The following is a 14,185-nucleotide window of genomic DNA, read 5'->3' on the forward strand; positions in this document are numbered from 1 at the left end:
GTGCTCCCTAGGCTGCTTGATGTACTCTTTGCAAATCAAATCAAAGTTGACTGAGCATAGAGACTGAAGTCCCTAGAGGTGATGTTTCAGAAGGCAGCAGTTATACCGCATGCCGAAACTGCTAGCACTGTTGCCTCTTCTGTTCCCTGCCCAGAATAACAAGAGGATTTTGGTCTCCTGGGCTGTCAATATATCACCTTTCACCAACATTAAATTCATACATAATAAATACAAGTTTTTAGAAACACCATTTCATTTTTATGAGACTTCATTACCCATGGGAATCGATCAAACTGCATTAGGAATGAGAATAGTAAAGCTGTCAATTAAACTGCATTTTTCCTTCTGCAGTACTGAAATTATCTGTCCAACCTGTGAAACCATAAAATGAAAACATTTTATAATTACACAAAGAGCAGGAAAAAAAAAAAAAATCAAAATAGTATTCTAGTGACCCCTGCTGGTTATGGAGTGGGAAAAACATCTCATATGCAACCATCAGCTTTCTTCTGTCAACTGCTTTAGAATATTTATTTTCTTGGATATGAGATTATAAAACATTCGTATTCAGTAATGCGACTACATTTTGATGGCCAACTCACTGGAGGATTACGTACTTATGAGTATCCCTTGCAGACAGGAGTATAAGCATTATATCACTTTGCTTTTTCTTCAAAATTTATCTTATCTTTTTTAATGTTGTCGTTATGTTCATTTTCCAGACTGTCAGAGGAAAAAAATATCCATAGGCACTAATTATGTTCATAGATGTGCCAAATAAGACAATACACTATATGTAGTTTTGGTCTTGTTTCTAAATAGAAAGTAGAGCAATAAAAATCCTAAAATAGTTTTTTCTCTTGAAGTCCAACCATCAATTAAGATTTTATTTTAATTTAATTAAAATAGGTGTGAAGCTTTTTCTTCCTTTTGTTTTGGGGTGGCAGTGTACTGGAAAGACAGAGAAAAATCATTATATAGCTGTTGCGTCCCAAGACCTTTTTATGAGGAAAACAAATTGATTTGTGTTGTGGAGCAAACTGGAATCTACTTAACTCCTACCATGCTCCCTTCTTTGCTTTCTCTTGCAATTTTGAATGCTGTATTTGTTGTAAAACAGACTACGGTTGATTTTTAGTGTCTTAGAGTTGTTGACAACTAATGAGTCCAAAAAGGACTTACGATGGCTCCCTTCTTCTGCATAATCTTGATACTTGCCTACCTGAAGTTACAAGTTTCAAGAAGATTGGTGCAATTACTTTTTACACACATAAACTGCCATACTGTTCCTAGTAAATTCTGCAGAAATTCTTACTATAAGTTTTACGAGCAAACTGGAGCAAGAAGTTGCCTTCCAGCCATTTCTCAAAACGTATACAAAACATACAAAAGCAAAGTACTCCACTAACACAATGGTGTTGGCTGTATCAAAACAAACAAAATGGCTTACCTAGGCAGAATAGTTTAGCTCACCAAATTGTGTTTGTCAAAGATAAAATGCTTTAATTGATTTTCTTTTCTCCAAATGCATTCAACTCTTCAGCAAATCTAAAAATGTTTGAGAACACGATATATTCCTACAGTTACCTAAAACGCTGCAATGCATCCTATACCAATGGACAACTGCTACCTGGAATCCAAAACTACAGCCAAAATCCAGTTTTAATATTAAATTAGAGAGAGGAAAGGGTAGGAGAAAGGTCCCTGACAAAACAAGCACCGCCAATTCTTCTGTGGATCATTTTTCATTTACCTACAACCTATGCGAAGACAGAACATACACTCAGACTATTTATCTAGCTGCTCCAACATATTTCAGCAGAAGTACATTACTTTTCAGTTGTCAGAGTACAAAGAACCTAAGATAACCAAGGTTGTTAAAGGCTTTTTTTGGAGTAGTAGTTTGGTTTTTGGTTTCGGTTTGGTCTTTTTTGGAAAGAGATTTCCCCATTTGGAATTTGGGTTATGAAAGTAATTTAAATTGTCCTATTGGCTTTAACTGTAGACTATAACTTAGACATTAAAAAAGCCCTTAATAACAGCTATAAAAATACTATATGTTATTTTGTAATGCAGCAGAATAATGAAACAGAGACCCTCTCTAAAGTCAAAGGCTTTCAGACTTCCAAAGGTACTGATCAGCATTGACAACACTAGGAATTAAAAACAACACACAGACACACTCACACCCTGGAATAGCCTGATGGAATTTTTTCAAAAATACAATCAATGTAACCTTTTGGAAGACAATTAAGTAAAGGAAAAAAGTTTCAAGAACCAACAACATTAAAGCACACCTTGTTCAAAAAGACAGCATACACATACCAAACATTTTGCCTCAAAATACTAAGGTACAACCAGAAAAAATGATCTTGTTTTTACATAACAAATTTATATAGCTAAAAAATTACAACAAATACAGTCATAGAAAATGCTATCTTACCTTCCTTTTTTAACCATTTCACAATGTTTCCTTCTTCCATTGTAGGAGAAAGTGCAGGCATGAGAACTTTAATACCAGGTGTACCTGTAAAATAAACACATGATTATCTAGACTAATTCATTACAATTATTTTCTCAGTTAACTGCCTAATGCAACAGAAACTAGAAGTGCATGAATCGGAAAGACAACTGAACGAAAGATTCACTATGATGCTCTTTAAGCTTGCATACAAGCATGCACTCCTAAGAGCACCAAGGAATACAGGGCACTAAATATAGAACCTGTATGTTACACAGAGAATAAGGGTCAACTTGAGTATGAAGTCATAAATAATACAAAGTATTAGCAAATTAAACTCTGCCTTAAGTAAAAATACGATCTAGAAACTTTGGATCTGATGAAGATGACTCATGCTGCTTCAGCTTGGATTCAATTAATTTTTAATGGAAACTTGTTCCATAACCAAGTCTTAGTGCATTATTAAAAATATACAAACTAGTATTTCAAATACCCTTCAGCTCAGCCTGACCTACTGAACAATCCTACAGCAGATGTAATTGAAACAGGATTATATAACTTTTGTCCATCAGTATTGTAAACAGAAAAAATATCTACAACTTGCTTAGAGCTCCAACTACACACAAGCTATCATGTGCAGAATGAAAAAGCAGCTATAAAATACAAACATGCGTTAGGAAAACAAACAAAGAAACAAACCAATCCCCAAAACCAGCAGCTAGCATTAAGCTATTAAGCATTTTTTATTTTATTTTATTCCCCTTCACTCTCAAAATGCCACAGATTTCAAAACAGAGCCTGCTAATACCCCCTGCTTCTTGTGTATCAGAGTCATATGTACCAAACCAAACCACATTTCCCGTTTTAGGGGCTTTCCACACATGGCTCTGTCTTAATGCTGAACTGTAATATTAAGGGCATGCCAAAGCAAATAATGTAATCCCATTCCACCAACATTCCAACATTAAAAAAGAAATGGGAACTCAAGAGTCTTGAATTCCTAGACCAGAAGTTTCATTGCTCTTACCAAAGTCCACCAGAAACACTACATCCTCTTTCTCATCTCCTCCTCCTCTTTACCACAGGCTGTGGAATTTTTTCCAGATGACAAATTAAAGTATCTCTTTTAAATTAATAGAGCCCCCGATCCTTGTACTTCAGACAATGATGATCCACCTGTGTCACTAATAAACTTTTCCAATGTTTATTCATCCTTTCTGTAAGGAAACTATATCTACTTTGCAGATTGAAATTGCCTAATTTCAAGTTTCAGTGATTGGATCTCATGTCTCTGTTAAAAAGCTTGAGAGATTTCTCATTACAGAGATCCTTCTCATGGGTGTCTATATACAGAGACCTGGTAAATTCTTAGCCTTTTCTTTCCTTTAACAAGCCAAATAAAAAGATTTGAAAAGCCCAATGTATTTAAGCAACACAACACCACAGCCTCCCTGGCCCTGCAACACCATGTACTAGCCACAGTTAGCTAGCAGATCACTTCCGTCTGCCAACTGACTGAGCCTGCTTAGTAAACTCATACAGAGAGAAGTGGCACTGCACAGAAGTAAATTGAATGCCATATAAAGTGGGATTCCTCTCAGGACAGGCCTCATAATACAGCACATTCCTTGGCTTCATAGCACACTACTTCTTTTGTCATTTGATCCAGTATATCAAACTAGTATTGTGACGTATAGCTTGTAATACAAGAGATACTATCTTTCTAAACTTTTAAGGACAGTTCTGAGGCCAAAGACATATAAATAAATATATAAATATCTTTTTAGATACTATCAGATTGGTACAAAAGTAATTCCAGTTTCAGACGGTGAATTTTAAATCATAACTAGGCTCAAACATGTCTTTATTCATCAAACTAGGAACCATTACAATCAACACATTTTTGCCAACAAGAAATAAGCTCATTTATTCCTATAGCGTAAAAATCCACGCTTTGGGATCCGACAAACTCTTGGAAAGCATTTTCTGCATGCTGCTGGTTGTAGAAGCATTTTCCCTGCAAAAAGTTGTCAAGATGCTTGAAGAAGTGGTAGTTGCTTGGTGAGAGGTCAGATGAATATGGTGGATGAGGCAAAACTTTGTAGCCCAATTTATTCAACTTTTGAAGCATTGGTTGTGCGATGTGCAGTCAGGTGTTGTCATGAAGAAGAATTGGGGCCTTTCTGTTGACTGATGCTGGCTACAGGTGTTGCAGTTTTCAGTGCATCTCATTGATTTGCTGAGCATACTTCTCAGATGGAATGGTTCCGCCAGGATTCAGAAAGCTGTAGTGCACAGGTGGCAAACCTAAGGCCCACAGGCTGATTCCTGCCCTCCACCTTGTTTTATCCGGCCTGGCACCTTGTTTCTACCCGTCGGCAGCACTGAGCTTGTTGCCCATATGCTCCTGCCAGCGCGCTACTCACGTGTGCAGAGTGTGTGATGTGCGTTATGCTGCAGGAGAAGGAGAATGGCAGGAGCTGCAGCTGTAGCTATAGGAGAGCGGTGAGTCTGTGTGAGAAAAGTAATAGGTAAGACTGACAGGGGACACTAGTAAGTGTCTTGGGGCATTGAAAGTCAAGAATTACACAGGGGGGAGAGGTGGTAGTGGAGGGACTTTCCTGTCACCAAGGAGCTCTTAGATGTAATTGCCACGCATGGGACGACAACAGGGAAGGACATTTTTGATGTGGTGGAGAAGTACATAAGTAATCATAAATTACCCTGGGAAAAGCTGGTAGGGCTAACTACCGACAGTGAACCTCCAATGTGTGGACAAAAAATAGGCTTGGTTGGACTAATGAAGGAGAAAATGCAAAAAAGTAACTGCCACACACCTCTGATAACATATCATTGCATCATCCATCAAGAAGCTCTGTGTGGAAAGGTTCTGGAACTGGATAATATTATGACCATAGTCATGAGAACAGTGAATTTCATTCAGGTGTGTAGCTTGAATCATCACCAGTTTCAAGAGTTTTTGCAGGAAATGGACTTGGAGCATGAAGATGTGCCATACCATACCGAAGTAAGGTGGCTGAGCAGGAGCGCAGTTCTGAAACAATTTTTTGAGCTTAGGGAAGAAATTGCACTTTTCATGCAAAGCAAAGGAAAACCCTTGACTGAGCTGTCAGATCCAAACAGCTTTGGGATTTTGCTATGTTATGTGACATAACCAAGCATCTTGCCCAACTAAATCAGAAGCTGCAGGGACGCAAACAAGTCATCGTACAGATGTCCAACATGATCACAGCATAAATTGCACCTATGGAAGTCCTAAGTGGACAAGGACAATCTTGCACACTTTCCTGCTTGTCAGAGCATCTCAGCCTCACTTCCCAGTGGTTTTTCATGCATCCAGTTGGGTACCAATTTGAGCCAGTTAATTGATGAATTTGACCGGCACTTCTCAAACTTTGGAAGACAGCACTCAAACTTTGCCATCTTTGCCAATCCTTATACCGCTGATGTTGACAGTGCACCCCATAACCTTCAGATGGAGTTAATTGATATTCAAAGCGATAGTGGCCTGAGAGCAAAGTTTGAGGATGTTAAAATTGAGGACTTTTTATCATCTCCTACTGCCCTCTGCTTTGATGCCACAGCTCCAACTTCATGCTGCCCATATTCTGTCAATGTTTGGGAGCACCTGTCTGTGCAAACACGTTTTCAATAATGAACTGGAGCATAAGCCTTGGAGCACAAGTCAAGTCTTATGAGAAGCAGTTAAAGGAATGGGGGCTGTTTAGCCTGGAGAAAAGGAGGCTCAGGGGAGACCTTATTGCTGCCTACAACAAAGGAGGTTGTAGCATGGAGGGTGTTGGTCTCTTCTCCCAAGTAGCAAGTGACATGACAAGGGGAAATGGCCTCAAGTTGTGCCAGGGGAGGTTTAGGTTGGATATTAGGAAAAAAATTCTTCACCAAAAGGGTTGTCAAGCATTGGAACAGGCTGCCCAAGGAAGTGTGGAGTCACCATCCCTAGAGGTGTTTAAAAGGCATTTATACAAGATTTAGTGCTAGAGTTAGGTTATGGTTGGACTCAATGATCCTGAGGGTCTCTTCCAACCAGAATGATACTATAATTTCATGAATTTAAACAAGACTAAGCACAGATCGCACATCACTGATGACAGCCTCCATGCTGTTTTATGAATTGCTACAGCACAAGACCTGAAACCAGACATAGACACACTGACCTGAGGAAAACTGTGTCAGACATCCAGCCAGAAAACAAAATAGGTAAGCCTAAAATGTGAATTTTAATACATTTGAATTGTTGTGCTTGTATTTTGCTTTGTGTTCATTGTTATTTTCAGAACATGATCAATGGATGAGGATGGTATGTGACATGCTGGTGTCTCAAGGTTATTTAACAATATGTTCAGCCTCACAGTTGCCCTCAAAGGGCTGATTGTAACAGTAATACTGTATAAATGTAACTACTCCTAAACAGCTTGCTTAACTGTTAGGAAGTAGTTACATTTATACAGTCCTAAAATTACATTCATCCCTTTGACGGCAACCACGAGGCTGATGTGGCCCCTGGTGAAAATGAGTTTGATATCCCTGCTGTAGCGGATCAGACTGGCAGCAGACCACCAGTGACCATGACTTTTTTTTGGTGCTAGTTTGGCTTTGGAGGTTCTTCTTGGTCCAACCACTGAGCTGGTCATCACCAGCTGTCATATAAAATCCACTTTTAATTGCAAGTCACAATGCAACTGAGAAATATTTCATTGTTGTTACGTAGAATAAGAGAAGGCAACACTTCTAAAAGACGATTTTTTGGATTTTCAGTCAGCTCATGAGGCATGCACTTACTGAGCTTTTTTACCTTTCCAGTTTGCTTCAAATACCGAACGATGTTGAGTGTTTTGGCAACTTCTCGTGTAGTTGTAAGAGGATCAGCTCTGAATCGGTCATTGTCAACTTGCGATGGCCGGCCACTACGCTCCACATATTCAAGGCTCTCATCTCCTTTGCAAAACTTCTTGAACCACCACTGCACATACGTTAGTCAGTAGTTCCTGGGCCAAATGCGTTGTTGATGTTGCAAGTTGTCTCTGCCGCTTTATGACCCAATTTGAACTCAAATAAGAAAATCGCTTGTATTTGCTTTTTGTCTAACATTATTTTATATTTATTTTAGACTATGTAAATGAACAGCAAGTAATAAGTCATTAGCAAAAAAAAAAAGGCAAAAAAGTGCATTAAAATGATGTTATACATAGCCACATTTATTTAAGAATGTATTCCAATATCAAACGGCAAATTCAACAACGCAAAAACCGCAATTACTTTTGCACCAAGCTAATATTTTCTAAGAGTAGTTTTCCAACATGTGACTGGTTAGGCTTTTTCTTGAACTATTATATCAGAATCTGTATTCAGTTAGAGAACAGAAATAGACGTGTAGAAAGTACATGGTATACAATGGCAAGAACCAATTCCGCTTCATGTTCCCTTTACTACTAAGCATTAAGGCTTCTTATTATTCAACAGGAAACAACACTTTCCTTCAGTTGCTATATTACTTAGAGCACCCTGCACCAGCTTTAAACACTTGAAGACGAATCTTTTTTTTTTTCCTCCCCATTATCCAGAAGAAAAAGTACAGGGAAAAAAACCCAGAAGTTTGAGCTAAAAAGCACACGTCACCTAGAGTGAGAATGCTTCTTATCCTTACTTCCAAGTCCTAAGAGTTACCATATTTCAGATCTCAAAGAAGACAGAGAGAGAAGTGAAACTTAAATTAATACACAAAGATTTAAGGGAATTAAGTGTCAAACTATATTCTGTAATTCATTAATGTTAATACATCAAATAAATCTGACCTTGTCTTTCTCATTGCTACAGGATTATGAAAGAATAAATCATTACACTGGTAGAAGAATTTAAGTATTCAAATATTTCAGAGGTTTGGTAGAGTTTAAGACATTACATAATTTCTCCATTATTTCTATTTCCATTATTATTTATCTTCCCACACCTCTCAAGTGGATAAACAGCAAGACAGGGACTAGGGGAGCAAAGTCCCTCCCACTGTCAGGTTTGTGACCACCTCAGGAACCTGAACATCAAGGAACCTGAAGAGATGCATCCCAGAGTCTTGAGGGAACTGGCTGATGTAGTTGCCAAGCAACTCTCCATGATACTTGAAAAGTCACAGCAGTCAGGTAAAGTCTCCAGTGACTGCAAAAAGGGAAACCGGGCGTGGAACAGATCCTCACAGAAGCTATGCTAAGGCACAAGGAGGACAGGGAAGTGACAGCCCTGCCTGACCAACCTAGCAGCCTTCTATGATGGAGAAACTACAACAGCAGACAAGGGAAGAGACACTGATATCACCTATCTGGATTTCTGTAAGGCCTTCAACAAAGTCCCCACAATATCTTGCTCTCTAAAATAGACAGATATAGGTTTGACGGATAGACCATTTGGTGGATGAGGAACTGGCTGGATGGTCACATCCAGAGAGCAGTGGTCAATGACTGAATGTCCAGATAGAGATGGGTGATAATGGTGTCCTCAGGGGCCGATATCGGGACCAGTACTGTTTAATTAATCTCCATCAATGACAGATAGTGGGATCAAGTGCACTCTTGGCAAATTTGCAGACACCAAGCTGAGTGGTGTGGTTGACACGCCTGAGGGACAGCATGCCATCCAGAGGAATTTGGACAAGCTCAAGACGTAGACCCAAGAGAAACGCATAAGGTTCAACAAGGTCAAGGGCAAGGTCCTGCAGCTGGGTCAGGGCAACCCCTGTTATCAATACAGGCTGGGGGATGAAGAGATTGAAATCAGCCCTGCAGGGCACTACAGGTGGATGAAAAACTGGACATGAGCCGGCAATGTGCACTTGCAGCCCAGAAGACAAACTGTATCTTGGACTGCATCAAAAGAAGTGTGGCCAGCAGGTTAAGGGAGGTGATTCTGCCCCTCTATTCCACTCTGGTGAGTCTCCAGCCAGACTACTGCATCCAGCTCTGGAGCACTCAGTACAAGGACCTGTTGGAGAAGGTCCAGAAGAGGGCCACAAAGATGATCAGAGGGATGGAACACCTCTCCTACAAAGAACAGCTGAGAGAGTTGGAGTTGTTTAGTTGTTTAGTCTGGAGAAAAGAAGACTCCAAAAAGGAGATGAGGGTGGTGAAACACTAGAATAGGTTGCCCAGAGAGGTGGTAGATGCCCTATGCCTGGAAACGTTCAAGGCCACGTTGGATGTGGCTCTGAGTAACCCAAGCTAATTAGGTTGTCCCTGCTCTTTGCAGCGGGAGTCAGATTAGATGACCTTTAAAGGTCCCTTCCAACCCAAACCATTCATAACTTTTTTAAGAATGTGAAACAGAAACATTGTAGCAAACCTGTAACAACCTCAGCAGCCATCAATGATCTTGACATTTTAGAATGCACCAAGAGAAGAAAGTAAGTTATTTATTCCCAAAAGCCCCCAGGAGAGCAACACAACGAGGATCATGCTCCCCAAAACACTTGAACTGAGCACAGTGGAAATGAGTCCAGTGTATGCATGGTTCCTGCTCCCAGAAGACTGCATGAGGAAATACACATATTTGTCTCAGCCTTTCCATGGTACTTGAATACATGTCAGTTTAATATTACTTATTACTATAATGCTTAGAAATGTATCCAATGTTCCTCATAACCCTGGCAATTCCCATTTGAATTACCTCCAAGGATTTTCTTTAAGTAGTTTCTTCTTGCAACCCCCCCCATCTTGGACCAATACACAGACAAACTATGTTAAGAATGTGTATTATTCTATGGATGCCTGTGTTCATTTACCAAATCATGTTTTGTGTATGATCATTTTTCAAATACAAGCATAAGTTCACAATTTACACTATATGTGTTCACTTAAAAAATATTTACAGATAACAACAAGTAGATTACAGGATGCAAAAAAGTATTCTCTGTTTCATCTGTCTAACTTGTCAAAACATGATTTTGAAACCATATCCCACAAACATCTAGGGCTATCTAGAACTAGTGGACATACTTCCATGAAAAAAAGTGAAAGCATTTCACATTTCTAATGAGGGGAAAAAATTTTTAAACATGTTCGCGTTTCACTTCAGTAAAGAGTCACTTGAACCATTCCCCAGAATTTGCTCCATACTTAGGCATAAACATGAAATTGAGCAACAAATTTGTGCCACTGTAACATCTTCCCTTTCAAATATATTATGAGCAACGACCACAAAACATACAGTCCCTTCTGGTCCTTTGATCAAGTTAAAAGATCCAGCAGCAAGTACACATGAAGTGTGTAAATAAATAATAAAATAAACAGGATACAAAGCAGAAGGAAGAATCCAAAAGTCACGGCACATGTCAAATCTGAAAATGAGAATTTTCTATACTATTGTGCCTCACTGCAAAATGGTAACTGTAACTGAGGATCAGCACTCAAACTCATCTTAGAAAGTATGTAACTGTGTCTTTAATAGCCAATATAGTAGGCTAAGAGTCTTATGTGCTTAATGACTTATTACTAACAGTCACACTAAAACAAATGACGCCTCACAGAATAAACCCACTTGTCATTAGAGAAAAACCTCACAAAACCTCTACTAAGCGGGAGATCAGACAAGTACTTACAATGGTAACTAAAAAAATTATTTCCTTCATTCTTCCCCAGCTTTTCACCAGGTACACAGCATATTTGACTTGTAAAGCTCAAGCAACTAATAAGGGGGTTTTATTATTAAATAGCAGAACTTTTCTGCTATCTGAAAGAGACCAATATATCATGTGGCTCAAAGGAAAATTTGTTTCTGAAAAAAAATCCCACAGTGTTCAGCTATTCCTATTCAGGAAGACATGGGGAGCTGAGGGCTGCTCAGCAGCTTCAGCACACAAGAGAATACAAACCCTCTTAGTGAGACGTTAACTCCACATCACTGATGTAAATATCTAAGTGCTAGTAGAGTAATTCACTCTGCATCACAAAGCAAGAGTAAAGAACATCCATCTTTCCACTTCTAGTACCATGCTTTATGCTGTAAATAGAGTATTATAAATTCAAATAGCCTTCCTTACCTTCTTGACTAATGGAAACACTTCAGTGTAATTCTATTCTAGTGTATCTGCAAGGATATTTAGAAACTATAAGAAAAATAAAGTTTAAAAACTGACCTTACGCTCCATTTTCTTTGAAGATGCTAAATACAGGACTTCACAAGTTGTGAGTAACAAACTTTAATACTACCTGGAAGGCTGCTAACATTTTACTTCAAAACATAATTACATATAAATATTATACTACTCTGTGGTAATTTCATTCAGTAAAAGAAACATCTGGCTGTAAAATTCTGTTGTTTCAGAATAAGTTTAATCAAACTATTTTTAATGGTATTATTTTCTTTTGGCTGGATTCTTTTGTTTGAATAACCTAATTTAGCATTAGTAGTCAAACTCAGCGTAAGCGGCCAGGCTCACTTGAATTCCAGGCCACATATTGTGAATTTATCTTAATCTGGTTGCTTGGTTACAGTGGGCCTTGAAGACCTGTACCAGGAGATAAAGAGGAAACACCATCAGCAGAGGCTGCAAACCATCTAGATGACAATCATAAAAGAGCTGCCCGGGCACAGAAAGAGAATCCAGTAAGAAACAAAGAAGCCCCCAGACCCAGAATTACTGTTGGACCAAAAGATGCATGGACAGAACATGAAGGACACATGAAGAGCAGGTGCATAGATTGTGAGGGTTTAAAAGCCCAAGCCCCTTTTGTCTCAGGGTCCCTTCCCTTGAGAAGCACTCAGTCCAGACTGTTTCTTTACTGTACTTTTCATTTTCTTTTTAACTTTATTGTTCGATTAAATCACCTTTTTTTTTTAAGCACAAATGTCTGAGACTATGCTATGGGAAACCTAGGGTCAAGAACTTTAATGCTGTGAATTGTCCCTGCAGACCTGAAACACACTGCAAGACAACCACTGATGTAATAGATGTTTTCCTTTAAAGCATTCACTGAAAATTCAACATACTGCTTAAATTATAAAATAATGTGCATATGGCAACATGTTGTTTCCCAAAAGGATTCAAGCAAAAAACAATTAACAAATACATCATAGGTCTTAATTTAAAAAAAAAAATATTGGTTTACTTACAGTTGCTAAAGGTTAGCATTTGAAATTCTACCATATTTTCCCACATGGGAGTTGCATACATTTTTAATCTATTTTATTGTTTGTGGTAATTATAGCTCAATGCTGATTGCTGAATAGCAGTTAAGGTATATGGCATAAAACTAACATGAATTATTAAGAAAACCATTGCAAACTTCTAGTCACCTCCAGCAAGCAAGTTGTTCAGAAAAACACACACATAAAAACTGAACCATCACAGAGCCAAGAAGATTTAATCCCTACCCTGGAAAAACACACGCAAGACTTCTTTTCTCTCCTCCCAACTCCTACACCCATTAGCAAAGCATAATAACTATTTCTAGGCTGCTTTTGCTACCATATCAAAGAAAGAAAAATATTCGTGACACTCTTGGAAAAATGTTGTGGGCAGAGGACTTGGGAGAACACAACACTAAACTTCTGCATAGCAATGTATGGTAAACATGCAATTAATAAACTCAAAGTCAACTTCTAAAACAAAAATAATAAAATAATTACATAAAATATAGCTTCCATGTCCTTCTCCAGCTACTTGAAACATTACTTGTAGAATAAAAAGATGACAGAAAAGTGGTGGAATCTCCACATGTTGGGGGAGGGGAAGGGAGGGAAACCAAACCACAACCTCTTTCAGTACTTAACCATACCTAAGCTAGAAAACACTCAACTATATTTAATTGTAAGCACTTTTTTCCTTATCTACAACAGAACATTTACACATTTGAAGGCCTAAACTCCCATTAATCTGTTTTCCCATCTACACTCCAATTCCTGTGTTTTTTCTCAGTGATCACATTTTTCTAGACCTTTAATAATTCTCACACCTCTCTCCGAATTCTCTCCCATCAACTCATACCCTTCCCGACGTACTTCTAGTACCTCCAGACACCAAAGAGCACCCTGCCAAACTAACCCATCTGCATAGCCTCTCATCCACTTCCCAATCGGTCATTGCCACTCAGTCGCTCCTGAGCAGTACATCAAAGGCCCTACTCGACCTTGCCACCCTACGCACCTGCCCGGTAACACTAGGCACTCACACTTCCCCACCACCTCGCACAGCCTTTACTTCTACCTCAGCACCACCTACCCTGATCACTTAGTTAACGTCGCAGCTCCTGCAGCAGGCCTACAGCGCAGGCACCCAAATAACAACAAAGGGTGCAGAATCCAGCCCATCACTCACCCAGTAGCTTTCGGGTCCCGTGCAGACGCCTCCAGCCTCCTTGAGCGAGGAAAGACGCGCCAGCACCCACAGCTGGCCGCCAGCCCAAAAGCAGCCTCGCCACCCTACTGCCGCCGCAGCTCAACCACAAAGCAGCTGCCATCTTGTTGCTCTTCGCTTCCCCGCTCTCCCAGGAGCCAGGGCTGTCTCTCTCGTTGCCTGAGCATTTAAAAAAAAAAAAAAAAAAAAGGCGCGGCACGCCCCCTAGTCCGCAGCCAAGCCGCCTCAGCGCGGAGGAACGGCTTTACCAACGCTCGCTGCTCTACTGCTGGCCACCCGCCTGCACCTGTCACAGCGCTAAGCCCTCCCGCAGCATAAGCCGCAGTCGTTCCAACCACTCGCCT

The 14,185-nt window shown here is 39.5% G+C and overlaps 1 protein-coding gene across 2 annotated transcripts in view; it reads right to left on the reverse strand.

Annotated features, from left to right (window-relative positions):
- The window catches only part of PDHX (pyruvate dehydrogenase complex component X), a 73,056-nt gene extending 59,064 nt beyond the window's left edge, over positions 1-13,992 (reverse strand). For both annotated transcript variants that reach the window (XM_065635201.1, XM_065635200.1), the window contains exons 1-2: positions 13,803-13,992; positions 2,444-2,527 (exon numbers count right to left, since the gene is read on the reverse strand). In XM_065635201.1, coding sequence (XP_065491273.1) covers positions 2,444-2,527; positions 13,803-13,944 — 226 coding nt within the window. In that variant the 5' untranslated portion in view covers positions 13,945-13,992. The remainder of the gene's footprint in view (positions 1-2,443; positions 2,528-13,802) is intronic.
- Between the last annotated feature and the right edge of the window lie 193 nt (positions 13,993-14,185).

Source organism: Caloenas nicobarica, chromosome 5 (assembly GCF_036013445.1).
Source record: "Caloenas nicobarica isolate bCalNic1 chromosome 5, bCalNic1.hap1, whole genome shotgun sequence".
In the NCBI taxonomy this organism is placed as follows: Eukaryota; Metazoa; Chordata; class Aves; order Columbiformes; family Columbidae; genus Caloenas; species Caloenas nicobarica.